Source organism: Stegostoma tigrinum, chromosome 3 (assembly GCF_030684315.1).
Source record: "Stegostoma tigrinum isolate sSteTig4 chromosome 3, sSteTig4.hap1, whole genome shotgun sequence".
NCBI classification, from domain to species: Eukaryota; Metazoa; Chordata; class Chondrichthyes; order Orectolobiformes; family Stegostomatidae; genus Stegostoma; species Stegostoma tigrinum.
Genome location: NC_081356.1, coordinates 124,022,228 through 124,037,443, shown reverse-complemented (window position 1 = coordinate 124,037,443; position 15,216 = coordinate 124,022,228). Strand labels below are relative to the sequence as shown.

The window sequence follows — 15,216 nt, the reverse complement described above, 5'->3', positions numbered from 1 at the left end:
CCTTACTCAGCGCCGGAGAATGTTTGGAAACCTTTACAAATCTGTTGTAATTAATGTGTTGGATGTCTGCCATTTGCGATTTAAAGTACCCCAAAAGAAATTGTAATTCTAGCAAAGTCTCTCTCTCTCTCTCTCTCTCTCACACACACGCACAAGCATTAAACCTTCCTACTCTCTACGAAAAAAGCAAATATTTTAATCTGGGCTCAATTATTTTTGGTGCATTCAGCGAGGCCGCTTGTCATTTTATATATACCCCCTCACCATTTGAATTGTTAATTTGCACAAAATTTAACCTGAATTTAATCCATTTACGTCAGTAGAATGAGTCGAAATGATGCAAATGTATATACCTAGGTACTTTTGTTAAAAAAGGCGTTTTTTTATTGACAATAATTACAACGTTTACATCTCGAATATTAATCTCCACTTGTTGAACGGAAGTGCACAAGTCAAACAATTACTGGGAAATTATGGAATGAAATACTGTCTGACCACAACACAATACTATATACTGTACTCTAATATGAGCAAACTGCATTTTGGCACTCCTACTCTTCGTTCCAATTACGTTAGGGGTGGGGGTAAAAGACCTTGAATATTTATATCCAACAAAGATGTACAAGGCACTCCCAACGATACACTTCACATACATAATTCTTATCAAGATTGTGTGTCTGTGCGTGCTATATTTTTCAACACAAAAAAAGCAAACCATTCACATCTACTATGAAACAATACAACCCCTTACCCACTCAGCTTTTCTGTTCCGAATGTGAATTTTTTTCCCCTCATCCACCGATCCGTTCTCTCCCGCTCTCTCTGGGTTGGGATAAATTGCACATAAATAAAGAGTAGATTCGGAACAATAGAGAGCTCCTGTCGACTTGCGAAAGTTTGGGCGAAGGGGCTTGTTTTCTTTTTCTTTTGGGGTGGGCTAGCAGGGGAAGAAACAACTTTGAAAAGTCTCGTCTACCCCCATCTTCGAAAGTTCATGTTCAAACTTTCACTGTTTGAGCTCCAGAGCCCAGACGTGTTGTGGCCAGCCGGTTCTTCCTTTCGTCTTTTTGTCATTGCTGCTTACTGTATTCTTCAGAACCTCATTCTGTCAAACCCCAGCAAAGTAAAACGGCAGGTAATTATTTACGATGCGACAATCAGCCCTGTTGCAATTATTATAATTATAAACAAAGCCCCCACAAACGCGGGTGCCAAAATTACTCATTCCTAAAACACCCTTGCAACACAAAAAAGGTGGCTATTTCAAATGTAGCGTGGTTGCGTTTTGAACCATTTCGGCAGCACAGTCTGGGAGTTTTAGTTCACGCTTCTCCTGGTACAGAAGGATTTGCTGCCCCGATTGAGCCGTGTGTTTATTTTTTAAACTCACAAATAATATTTTTTTTAGAAAACATTTCCACCTTTTAGCCTGTGACCTTCTTGAATGAGTTCGGATCAGGTTATTAGTTGGATCCAACAGCAGCTTGCTTCTTTTGAAAATTTACATGCATTAAGGGAAAGGGGGAAGAGTTATTGCAAAGAATGTATTAGGCTGGAGAAACTTCAGTTGTTGAAATATTTTCAGCTCAACGTCAAGCTGTTGAAACACAGTCTGAGCTAAAGTAGGGTTTTCTGAAAGCGAGTGGACGAATATTCAAACATCCGAATTAATTTTCAGGATTTTTTTCCACATGTTTTTATTTCCAGATTGACAAAGAAAAGAAATACAAAGTTAGGGCTGATGAACTGGAAACTAAAGTTCCGAGATATAACCAGTTTTGTTTTGTTGATTTTACAGAAAAACTAACGTCCTCATACTCCAGGCTTTCCAGGGCAATACGCCAACCTCAGAGGAAAGTCTAACAACTAGAATTATTTCCTCCGGGTCTCCTGTCAGAAAAAAACCCCCAAATTGCACCAGGATCTAGATGTACCGTTAACTCTCGTTACATATAACCCGAGCGCGCCTTTTTTTTTGCAATTAACTTAACGAAGCTAATAAAACTGATGTAATATGAAAAAAAAACAAGAGTTTTCGATTAGAATTATCGGGAAAAATGGGGGAAGAACCAAATTTTAAAAAACGCAATGTAACTAACCTGGGAGAGGGAAGGCCTCAAGGTAAAGAAAGAGCTCAGCAAAAATATATAATAAAAGTGCAATGTGAATAGTGCTTACCAGTTCCCGTTTCCTTTTCTCCTCCTTTACATCCACCTTCTTGATTTCCGCTTTGAAGGCCTCTGTCTCCCCATTCTGGTCATCTTTAGCCAAGAGGTCCATGAGGTAGGCAATGTAGCTCGTGGCCAAGCGCAGGGTCTTGATCTTGGAGAGCTTGGTGTCGGCCGGCACATTGGGAATACACTCACGGAGCTCGGCGAAGGCGCTGTTGATGCTCTGAGTCCTGCGCCTCTCCTTGCGGTTCGCCGTTCCCCTGCGCTTCGTCGGCCGGCCTCCCACCACCGCCGCCGCAGCCGCCGCCGAGACCCCCCCGTACGACGAGTGGTCGAGCCCCGCGCCGCCGTTGGCATACTCGGGGCTGTAGGACGGCGCCATTGTGTAGTCGGGGGGAGACATCTCGGCGTGGCTGATGAGCCAGCCGTGGAAGTACGGGCTCTCTTCGTGACAGCGGGTCGCGGCTGCAGCGGCGGCTGCAGCGGCGAAAGGATAGCCATCGTGTACCACTGGATGATGAGGGAATCCTCCAACTAAACTCATCTTCCGTGTCTCAGGCGACTTCCCCAGTCCTTTTCTCCTTCTCTCTCCCTCTCCACAATTTGTAGGAAAAAAAATTGAGAAAGACACGCACACAGAAACACACACATACACACACACACAAAAGTGTGTAAAATATTTTGCAAGTATCTGTTTAGATATTTCACCTTTTTTTGGTTCTGTTTTGTTCTCCTTTTGCCTCGATAATGCCCAAACAAACAAGTTGCAAGTGAAGGATGTTTTAGGCTTTTAAATATCGCGGTGCTTTACTTACAGTCAACTTCCTCCATTGTGCAGCTATTCTGCGGCTGGTTTGCTTGGCATTGAATAACTGTCACTTTGGAGGGGGAAGAATAAAGTCTTCTTTTGACCAAAACAAAAATAGTGATGGCTCCAGTACCAAGAAGCATCAAGATATACACAGCGCACAAAAACAAGACGAGCAACAAAAAGTAGAGGTTCCTCTTCAGATGGATTTGGGAAGAAACAAGGTTCAGCCTCGGTCTCTGTCTCTCTCACACACATAAGCAGAAACACAGACGAGACAGAGAGAGGAAAAAAATCCCCATCAAAAAGATCATTAACCGTGCTCCAATATCTTCAGGATCCAGTTAGGACGAAGCTGAGGAACTGCAAGATTCTCCGATCTCCATGTACAGCTACATCTTTAGGGCCGCCTGGGTTAATATATGTCGTCAGAGAGCTCGGTGACCAATGGAAATACGAAAGGGGAGGATCCCCAGTCCCGGCATTAAAACTTATCCTGCCTGTTTACCTTTCTAATTGCCCAGGCTCACTTTTGGATTGGCTTGCGATTTCTTTAGCATCATGAAATTAACAATGTGTAAAAAAAATCTCGTAAACAGGTACTGTATTGTTCGTATCCATCTTGAGAGATGTGCTCCTGGAACGGTCGTTGAAAGATGTATATTAAAAAAAAGTTGAAGACATTAATACAATGTTTGACGATACAACAAAACCTGAAAGCAATATTAATGTGGCGACGCTTTAGGATAAACTGTTCTCTTTTGCATCTTGACCCTCTGTTCCTTCCCTTCGGTCATTCTATTTGTTAAAAGCAGAATAAAATCGGTTGAGCAAACATAAAAGTTACTGCATTCTCGTGTCCTATTGCAAATAGTGAGGGTTCTGGCTGATCTACGTGGAGACGGTGGGGCCTGATCAAATTCAACACAACAGAAATGACTGATCTGGTGGGAACATGGAAGGAAGAATTCCCTTCAAAGAGGGGCATTTCACAGCTGACGAGGCACTAGTTAAGGACAAGGTCCCCATACCGTTCACGCTGAGCAATAATTGCTGACTATCATGATAGAAGTAAGGATTTATTTTGACCTCTAGAACAAATTTAAAATAAAAGTGATTTTGTTTTCTTGGGGCTTATTTCAAACCAGGAAGCTGAACTAGACCTACCAGTTATCCTAACAATCATTATGTAGAAACAAAATTGGCCAGTGTTGGATTAAGAAGTGAATATTGGAGCAGTAGATTTTGATACTAAAATATTTTCAGTCCGAATGGAAAATCCACACGAGGAATAAATGCAACCTCCAGCGGAGTATTCTCTTTCTGATTTTTCCAAATCCAATTTTAACAGGAGCAAAACATTGACATGGACCATGGAAAAGGAATGGTGCAAAAAGAAGGATTAGAGGAGTTTAGAGAGAGATCTAATGGCTTCTTGCTTTATACCTGATGATTGTAATGCAGATTGGAAGCATCAGTTTATGTGGCACTCCATCCGTTTATTACCAGTGACAAAATAAGACTGGAGGAGGGGGAGCGAGCTAATTCCAATCATTTTGCTTCTGTGACAACAATTAAAAAAATCTTGACAGCACCGTGAAGTTTCCACCGAGATTGAGTCAGGCTAACGTGAAACTTTGCACAATATTGTCACACAGATTTTAATCGTGTCCTTTAACAGATACCTCGATTTCTGCAAAGGAATCGTCAGTTTAAGTTATCAAGCTGCACTGATTAGCACTCGAGTGTCAAAAACTGGTCCAACAAAATATACTCTTGATCTTCCTTTCGCCACTTTACTAAAATCTTCATCTCAATGATCAGCGAAACCATGATCGCAAGGGACTGCTTGCCGTTTCCTTGGAGAATTTTGGTTCCCATTTCAAAGTAAGGCTAACCCACATAAAGAATAAATAATTGTGCAAGAGTTCCTTTCTAAAGCGGCATCTTGAACACTTGCTTTCTTAATTCCATGCAGCTTTCGAAAGAAAAGGCATGCTCCGCTTGCTAAGCAATGAAGTTTGCTTTGCATCACACTCATTTCAATCCAAAGTTTTTTTTAAAAACAGTTTTTTAAATTCTCCTGGTGGTTTAACGCTTTTGTTATATAAAGTAGCAAAAAAGAAACGAGTGAATAGTATAAAATATATTTCAGCAGAGTGAGACTGAACACACGAGTGGAACCATCACTTTCGGCCTTGACCAGGGCGTGGGCTATCAACTCAAACGGAGGTTTTTTTTACAAAAAGAAACAATACAATTTTATGATTGTGAGGATTTAAAAAAAAATGCCAAATGGACCATCCTCAATTGTTGTAAATTACTTTGCAATGTTTGGATTTGAAGTAAGTACACATCCTGTCAAAAACACTGCTTTTGAATTAAACATTTTTGATGGCACGGTATGTGGCAGACGGACAGCGCGTGCAAAAATAACAATTCTACACAGAAATCATAAAGCGACAAGGTTACCCACTTCAAATCATTCAGGACTATGGTCATGCAGGGATAACAGAATGGACCATTTATTCCAGCAATTCTTATGGTTAGTCAAGAAAAAAAATCAAATACACTTTGGGCTAAACAAACTGAGATAAAACTAATTCAACCTTTGAACATGTAACAACTTGAAACACTGATCCTGGAAAGATATAAGCCCGGATATATTCGAATGCACAAAATGAATAAATTAAAAATAAAATCTGCAATACCTCTGTGACTGCAGATGTACTAACGAGTCCTTTCAGTGAGCAACATAGGGAACAATTTCCAACTCACACAATCTCAACATATATACTTTAAACTCGTGCTAAAAAGATTTCGCTGGAGGAATAATCGCAATTGAACTGGCCTACAACGAATTTCAAGGAAATGGTCAATTGAGAAGGGAAGCAGGGAATCGAATGACTGTGAATAAATCTGTACTGGGCGAGACAATGTCCTTGTAGGGGTGCAACCTGGATCAGATCAATGTGGGGAATGACAAGGGGCAGGCATGACCGGGCAATCCACATGTAGCGACAACATTTCATCAACATTTTTTCTTTGGAAATGAAAATGTGTAAATGACAAAGGGAAATGAAACCACAGAAATGTAAATTAGTTTTTCCCTGAGCTGGATTAATTGCAAATACGTGGATAGTCCAGACACGAAATTCTGCCTCTATAACCAGCAAGGTATATGTTAAATTTAATGTTTATAGAAATGCATGGCGAAAAATAACGGATCCACCTTCTGTATATAACTCCATAAAACAGTTGATGGTGAGAGAAAGAAGATACTACAAAATACTCAAGACTTCATTGAAAAAGGAAACATTGTACTTATTTGTTAGGATTGCTGCACAAAAATGAGAGTTTGCATAGGACCATTAGAAATACTTCCATTAAGTTTCTCGCTGGATATCGCATACACAATATACTTTTTACGGAGATAAAATATTTTGTCTCAACCTGTATCTTATATGTTGTCTATATGTATATGTGCGTACATACACACAGAAGGCTTTTAATGTAGTTAAGTACATTCAATCTAATTATTGTTTAGTTAACGCAATAATTGAAAGTTCGACCCGTTTGGGTCAATGTCACAAACAAGCCATTCAACATTATGGTTAGAAAAATAGATCCGACTCTATTTTAAAAATCAAGGATGAAGAAAGTCTGCTCTGAATATAGTTCAGCTAAAAATCTTGGCCTATTTGCTTCCTTCTTGTTCCCTCTTCTTGAGCAATTCTAGACAGATTTTGGACGAAGGTGTGGATCAAATCTAAGCCCACATTTACAGAAGGTGTGGAATGTAGCCGTGGAGACATCTGTGGACCAAAATCTGTTTAGTGAGTGAGATTTGGCTCGGCGGCGAAAAACTCCTTCTGTGTGGCTCTTTTATTCTTTACTCCCATCACTTCATGGCACTAGGGACTTACGGGAAAGGAAATACTTCATTTCCCAAGTGCCTCTTGTATCTTTTAAATAAACTTTCAAAAAAAGGAACGATTAGGGAGCGAATGCCGAACAGATTTGAGCAAAATCAACACGAGAATGGTCTGTCTCTGTTGGCCCACGAACATGCACGCTACGAGTAACTGCCCCTTTAAGAGATTACAGGTCAGTGAACGATTTGAGGTGCGCTACCGCCTCTTCTCGAGGGGTGGCGCAGTTCAGTGCTAGGAGATTGCAAGCCATATGACAATATTGATCGCACTCCACTGTCAGACTGTTTGACCCCTCTCTTATTAACTCCTCATTTCTCGACCATATTTTAACGTTATGCGCTGCTTAATAATAGGCAAAATAGTTAAATTATACTTGCGTTTATTTAAGAAGTGGCCGCTACTGAATAAATAACCTGTCTCGAATGCAAAATGGTTAAACCGCCGACGAAAGATGTTGCGGATACATTCCTGAGAAATGAAAGGAACAATTTTCTTGCTGAGATAGCTGCTCGATTGTGGTTATAGAAATGACGGCAGTGAAAAAAAACAAAACCTATACATGCACCTCGCTACTGTTACTCTTGTATTATAAAATATCCTGAATACAATGAAAACATGAATGTGTTTCTTCACTTGGGAACGAACAGTAAATTGCAAACTTGTTCATGAGTCGTATTCAGAATTCGCAGCTTTTCACTTTGGACCAACTCACACTTGAGCACGCATCGAAAGAGACAACTGTTTGGAATTGGTGTTATCACAAATAACCGTCTTTCGAAATGCATTCGATACGACTTTGTTTTTACATGCTCACATTTTTAATTAAAAGACACAAAACTGCCGACGTTGTAAATACAAGGGCAAAAAGCAGACGAGGGTCGAAAATCATGATATATTTGCTTTTGCAATTGTTTTGTTTTGCTTTGGCAGGTAAATAATATTCAGTGAAGCTGAATTAGGTTGACTTATAGCAAATCTGCTTTTCTACACATGTTGCTTTGTAAATTTCTCAAACAGTTGGATAGGAAGCTGCTGAATGTATAAATACAAGTGAAATGTGAGTGGACACACTGAAGTTTTAATAAAACCCCGAACTAACTTGTTTACCCCAAGATCTAAGTCCTCATCTATGAAGAGAATTTTTAGGAACCAGCGCCAATCTATACGTATACACATACATACGTACACAGACATATCTACACACATGTATTTATATGCGCGCGCACGTATATACACACATACGCATAAATATATATATGCGGACATATATACGCACATAGTTAACATATACGTTTATATACAGACACATATATGTAAAAGCAAAAGACTGTGGATGTGCATAAAAGGTTAGTGAAACCACATCTCTGTCTAAATATGGCTTGAAACAAGTCAATTAGTGAATGCACAAGCGCACAGCTAATTCAAAACCAACACTTTTACCCAACAGTAAGGATGACCCAAGGTGTTAGCTTTTCCACTTTAAAAATATATGTAAATATCTGGTAAATTCGTTTATTCAAGTTGAGATTTCATTGCAACAATCTGCACATAATTCTCGGCACAGCAAGAAGTGTCCGTGAAGTAGCGTTTAGTTGACGAATTTGCTTGGTAAATTGAAAGTAGGTCGTTGGAAGGGCTCTGCATCAGTTCAGAGCTGCGATCTTTTCCATGCAATGATCTAGATTTGCTTAAAAAAACCCTAAACATCGACTGCTGACCATCAAGTGCGTCCAGTTTCTTTTTTTCCCTCAGTTGCAGTAAATTGGCTTCAAGAACAAAGAAAATGTTTACAGTTTAAAGCTCATTTTCAACAACGATCAAATTTTTGATTTACCGCCCCTGACTTTGCATTCCCTGTTTATACTTTCAGGCCAGATTATGCTGATTTTACAGAATTAAAATGCACTTTCTTGTTAACCTTCCATCCCATCTTCCTGCAATGGTAGTTACCATGAATGATCTTTTCACTGCCCCTAATCCCCACGCCCCCAACCACCACCTCCCCTCCCCAAACTACCACCCCCCCCCCCCCCCCCCGCCTCACCCCAGCCCCCATCGGCAGTCTCCGGACAGGCTGAGGCTCCAGGTAATTACATGTAATCAGTGCGAAGGGTCACTCGGCCATTCTCTTATTACACACTCTTGTAGCTTTCTCTGATGTGCTTTCAAACTTTATTTTGCACAAACAAATAGAGAAAGGCAAGATATGGCTAGCCATTTTTTAAAAAAAGTGAATATTTGCTATTTTTAGCATAAAGCCCAAACACTGATCTTAAACTAGAACGTAGAAAAAAAGTCCCTCGAATGGGGGGGGGGGGGGTAAAGAAAGCAACTATCTAAACGTTTAAATGTGTCACAGAACCATAATCCTTAGATAATTTAGAAGCTTAATGAAAAAAAAGTCTTGCACTGAAACGTGCCATGTGAAAAAAGCCCTCAAATAAGAGACGAAAGTTCCTCCTGGTATCAACAACGTGTTTGCATTTATTCGTTTGCCGCGTACCACACAGTTGGTTTATATTCAAGGTAAATAAGAAGCACAGGGAGCCGAATTGAAATTGCAAGCCGATTGCTGAATTGGCATCTTTTAGATTTGCAATCTCGCCCAAGCTTTTTGATACCCCACGTTTTTCTGCGTGTCTTTTTGTTGAAACTGATTTGTGAGTCCGCACCCTACCCCTGGGATGTGAAATTATCAGAGTCGTTTTGCAGGCTAGCCTTACGCGATGCTTCTCTCCGACCAAACTTCCTAATTTGCCTGAGCAGATTTTGCTCTAGGTACAAGCTGGAATGCACATTAACATTAACTGTGGCATAAAATTGCATATGAACGATTAGCCATCAAGCCTGGAGACTGGAGGAGGTGTCTGACGGTGGGAAAGATCTGAACAAATTTCCGAAAAAGGACCTTGAAAAACAGATCACTTGTGTCTTTGTTCACTGCTTTCTGAATACATAAATGTATGTTCAACGGATATTTTTCATTATAGGTACAATCATATCTACAAAAATATGAGTATGAAATTGTTTACAATCTTTAATTTCCTAGGCCTGATGATGTATAAATATTATCGAATCTTTGTCACAGATACAGTTGCGTACAACCCTTAGAGATTGACAATATTCTTTGTTGCATCTTGGACAGATAAGATTGGATACTTAATATGAGCCCAAACGTGTTAAATTTATAACGATACTGAAATGAAACATCACAGAGCTCTAAGAACGGCGAACACCAACAATACTGTAAGAGCGGCCGAGCAAAGATCCATGTGGAAATACATTCCTGCAGTCTATTAAAGGCATCAAGACTTGCAGAGGCTAAATGGAAATGATTAATTTGCAACTTCTGTTTCCATGCTCCAAAGGATCAACGCCCCTTTGCCTGTCAAGAAGCTATTGGCAAATGCATCGCGATGTCTTTAACTCCGGCAGATACCGCAGAAAACACAGAGAATGAAAGTGGAAATGAAAACAATTCATGTCGATAACGATCTGGGAAACAAGGGAGAGGATTTTGACAGTTGGGACAAGAACTCGTGAAATAAGCATGAAAAAATATGGATTGCTACATTTAACGTACCTCCAAAACAACGTCAGTGGAAAGTTATGCCGCGGAGTGGAATTGTAATGACTATAACCATATACCCATTGGGCAGACAAGGCACGTTATATATAAACTTAAAGAGCGCACTATTGCGAACTCGTCAGAATGAGGCTGCTTCTGTTGCTTGTCATGTCGTGGGTTAGACTGTTTTGACATTTCATTGTTAAGGGTTTGAAACCACGTTACCACGGGAGAGTTGCATTCCCACGATCATCGGAGATGCGAGTCAATGTTTCCCCCGTTACCTTTCGCTTTCGGCTGGTTCGAAGTTAAAGGACACAGTCGCCGCCCAGTCCTTCATCTGAGATTGAACGCTAGCGGCTCATCTCCACCTCGCTTCATGTGTATCGCTTCCTCCCCACCTTCCCCTGTCCCACCTAGCAAAAATTAAACTCGAGACTGTACACTAAATTCAACGACCAGAGCCAACTCCCGTCCCAGGGACGGTCTGACTAGTCTTTTACTTTTATTCGTATTTATTTTCCTGCTTTATGTTTTTGTTTACAGTGGTTGCTGTATCGCCCAGAGTACAACATTCGTTTGCGACCCGACGGCTGGTGAATCTTGTCTAATTGTTCATTTATATCGCCTCTAATTAGGGCACACTAAATTTCACAGCGACGGAAAAAAATGAGCGTAGACAGTCTCTTCACTGTACATGCTAATGCCGAGGAAGATACGCAAGCCAAATGCTGATAACTTAAAAAAAAACAGATAAACGATGCGGACAGCCCGGCAGACTCTGGAGAATAAAGAAATCGAAGTATGGCTTCACTGTTGGATGCTTTAGCAGTGAACCTTCACTAACGGTCTCTGAGCATCCTGGTTTAAAATTAGTGTGATTTATACTCAGCGGCTTTCTGGTTAGCAACCGCAATCCCTAAACAAAATGAAATCGAAATTGTTAATTGGTTTGATTATTCATTCTTGCACTGTCCCTTTAGAGTTGAAAGGAATGAGATCTTACTACAAATAGTTTGTTTTTGGATGTTGCTGAAGACACCATCGCTTTTGGCTTTACATTTATAGGACAGAGGCAAGATTGCCATATTTCAAAATATTTCACTTTGTATAAATTGCGATTCCTAACAATTGGGCACTCCTGTGTTGGTCATAATGAATGTAAAATTAAAGGTTCAGTAACATCATGCTTTTTAAAAAAAACATTATTCTACTTCCTTAAGACCAAATGACGATTTTTTTTAGGAGACAGAAGTTACAAAACTTCATCGTACCTTGGTTTTTCACAGTTAATGGAACGAAGAGGTTGACAGGGCTGTTAAGAAGGCATACAGTGTTTTAGCTTTTATTAACAGAGGGATCGAGTTCCGGAACCAAGAGGTTATGCTGCAGCTGTACAAAATTCTGGTGCGGCCGCACTTGGAGTATTGTGTACAGTTCTGGTCACCGCATTATAAGAAGGATGTGGAAGCTTTGGAAAGGGTGCAGAGGAAATTTACTAGGATGTCGCCTGGAATGGAGGGAAGGTCTTACGAGGAAAGGCTGAGGAACTTGAGGCTGTTTTCATTAGAGAGAAGAAGATGGAAAGGTGACTTAATTGAAACATATAAAATAATCAGAGGGTTAGATAGGGTGGAAAGGGAGAGCCTTTTTCCTAGGATGGTGATGGCGAGCACGAGGGGGCATAGCTTTAAATTGAGGGGTGAAAGATATAGGACAGATGTCAGAGGTAGTTTCTTTACTCAGAGTAGTAAGGGAATGGAACGCTTTGTCTGCAACGGTAGTAGATTCGCCAAATTTAGGTACATTTAAGACGTTATTGGACAAGCATATGGACGTACATGGAATAGTGTAGGTTAGATGGGCTTGAGATCGGTATGACAGGTCGGCACAACATCGAGGGCCAAAGGGTCTGTACTGTGCTGTAATGTTCAATGTTCTATGAAAACCTTATTCTGATGATTTTGAATGGCAGAAATGAATTTTGCATTTCCTTGACATGTATTCTGCAAAAGTAATTTCTCTCAATCTCAACAAAGGTAGTGATACAGCCCTGAAGTCCTAGTCAGCATTTTAACAGTCCTCATCATTCCCATATCTGCCCTCATAGAGAAGGACCTCAAAGCTTAGCCAATTGATGCAGGTCAGAGAAGGTTCATTAGGATGACCCCCAGCATGGATGATTTGTTTTATGGGCAAAGGTTAAACCAAGCAGGATTCTACCCAATGGAATTTAGAAGAATGAGAGATGATCTCATTAAGAAACAGAAGATTAACATAGAACATTACAGGTAGGTAGATTCTTGATCAGTAGTGGAATGAAGCCTTATGTCGAAAATACAGGAAAGTGAATGTGATGAATGTTGAATTAGCCATGATTCTTTTGAATGATGGAACTTGAGGGACCAAACTCCTGTTCCTTTTTTTTCTGGTCTCAATTCCACAATAACAAAGTGGACACTCTATAGCATTCAGGTCACATTAATCCTGAGCTCTGGCATTCCTCCTGTATAATTCCAGGTAACCTCGATTTATGTTTGTTGCTGACAGAACATAAGAGTACAAAAATTAGGAGCAGAAGTAGCCCATTCAGCCTTTCAGTTCCACACTGTCATTCAACAAAATGATGAATGATTGTCCCTAGTCCTAAAGCAGTGTTTTATAGAACATAGAACATTACAGCACAGTACAGGCCCTTCAGCCCTCAATGTTGTGCCGACCTGTCATACTGATCTCAAGCCCATCTAACCTACACTATTCCATGTACGTCCATATGCTTATCCAATGACGACTTAAATGTACCTAAAGTTGGTGAATCTACTACCGTTGCAGACAAAGCGTTCCATTCCCTTACTACTCTCTGAGTAAAGAAACTACCTCTGACATCTGTCCAATATCTTTCACCCCTCAATTTAAAGCTATGCCCCATCATGCTCGCCGTCACCATCCTAAGAAAAAGGCTCTCCCTATCCACCTATCTAACCCTCTGATTATTTTATATGTTTCAATTAAGTCACCTTTCCATCTTCTTCTCTCTAACGAAAACAGCCTCAAGTCCCTCAGCCTTTCCTCATAAGACCTTCCCTCCATTCCAGGCAACATCCTAGTAAATCTCCTCTGCACCCTTTCCAAAGCTTCCACATCCTTCTTATAATGCGGTGACCAGAACTGTACGCAATACTCCAAGTGCGGCCACACCAGAATTTTGTACAGCTTCACCATAACCTCTTGGTTCCGGAACTCGATTCCTCTATTAATAAATGTTAAAACACTGTATGCCTCCTTAACAGCCCTGTCAACCTGGGTGGCAACTTTCAAGGATCTGTGTACATGGACACCGAGATCTCTCTGCTCATCTACACTACCAAGAATCTTACCATTAGCCCAGTACTTTGCCTTCCGGTTACTCCTACCAAAGTGCATTACCTCACACTTGTCAGCATTAAACTCCATTTGCCACCTCTCAGCCCAGCTCTGCAGCTTATCTATGTCTCTCTGCAACCTACAGCATCCTTCGTCACCATCCACAACTCCACCGACCTTAGTGTCGCCTGCAAATTTACTAACCCATGCTTCTACGCCTTTATGTCAACTTCTCATAGCCCTCATCTCCCAAGACTTCATGAATCTTTCTACCACCTCTTCGTACCCCTGCAGCCTCTTGGGGTGGAGAATTCAAGACATGGGAATTCTCCCACTAGGGGAAGAAATTCCTTTCCATCTCAGTTTAAAATATGTGTCCCCTTATTCTACAACTAGGTCCCCTAGCTTGAGTGTCCCCCACTGGTGAGAACAACTTCTTAACATCTATCCTGTTAAGTCCCCTTAGAATCTTTAAAGTTTTAATAAAGTCACCCCTTTTACACCATAAGACTGGAAGATATGGTAGCCAAATTAGGCTATTTAACCTATCAGGTCTGCTCCTGCATTCAGTCATAGAACATAGAACATAGTACAGCACAGAACAGGCCCTTCAACCCACGATGTTGTGCCGACCATTGATCCTCATGTATGCACCCTCAAATTTCTGTGACCATATGCATGTCCAGCAGTCTCTTAAATGACCCCAATGACCTTGCTTCCACAACTGCTGCTGGCAACGCATTCCATGCTCTCACAACTCTCTGTGTAAAGAACCCGCCTCTGACATCCCCTCTATACTTTCCTCCAACCAGCTTAAAACTATGACCCCTCGTGTTAGCCATTTCTGCCCTGGGAAATAGGCTCTGGCTATCAACTCTATCTATGCCTCTCATTATCTTGTATACCTCAATTAGGTCCCTGCTCCTCCTCCTTTTCTCCAATGAAAAAATCCCGGGATCAGTCAACCTCTCTTCATAAGATAAGCCCTCCAGTCCAGGCAGCATCCTGGTAAACCTCCTCTGAACCCTCTTCAAAGCATCCACATCTTTCCTATAATAGGGCAACCAGAACTGGACGCAGTATTCCAAGTGTGGTCTAACCAAAGTTTTATAGAGCTGCAACAAGATCTCATGACTCTTAAACTCAATCCCCCTGTTAATGAAAGCCAAAACACCATTTGCTTTCTTAACAACCCTGTCCACCTGCGTGGCCATTTTAAGGGATCTATGTATCTGCACACCAAGATCCCTCTGTTCCTCCACACTGCCAAGAATCCTATCCTTAATCCTGTACTCAGCTTTCAAATTCAACCTTCCAAAATGCATCACCTCGCATTTATCCAGGTTGAACTCCATCTACCACCTCTCAGCC

The 15,216-nt window shown here is 40.9% G+C and overlaps 1 protein-coding gene across 1 annotated transcript; it reads right to left on the bottom strand.

Annotated features, from left to right (window-relative positions):
- Positions 1-358: 358 nt before the first annotated feature.
- hand2 (heart and neural crest derivatives expressed 2) lies at positions 359-6,044 on the bottom strand. The gene is made up of 3 exons (XM_048526531.2): positions 5,691-6,044; positions 2,179-3,616; positions 359-1,105 (listed from the first exon to the last, which is right to left on the bottom strand). Exons 2-3 carry the CDS (start codon positions 2,713-2,715, stop codon positions 1,007-1,009), a joined length of 636 nt encoding a protein of 211 aa, XP_048382488.2. The 5' UTR covers positions 2,716-3,616; positions 5,691-6,044; the 3' UTR covers positions 359-1,006.
- Positions 6,045-15,216: the final 9,172 nt, after the last annotated feature.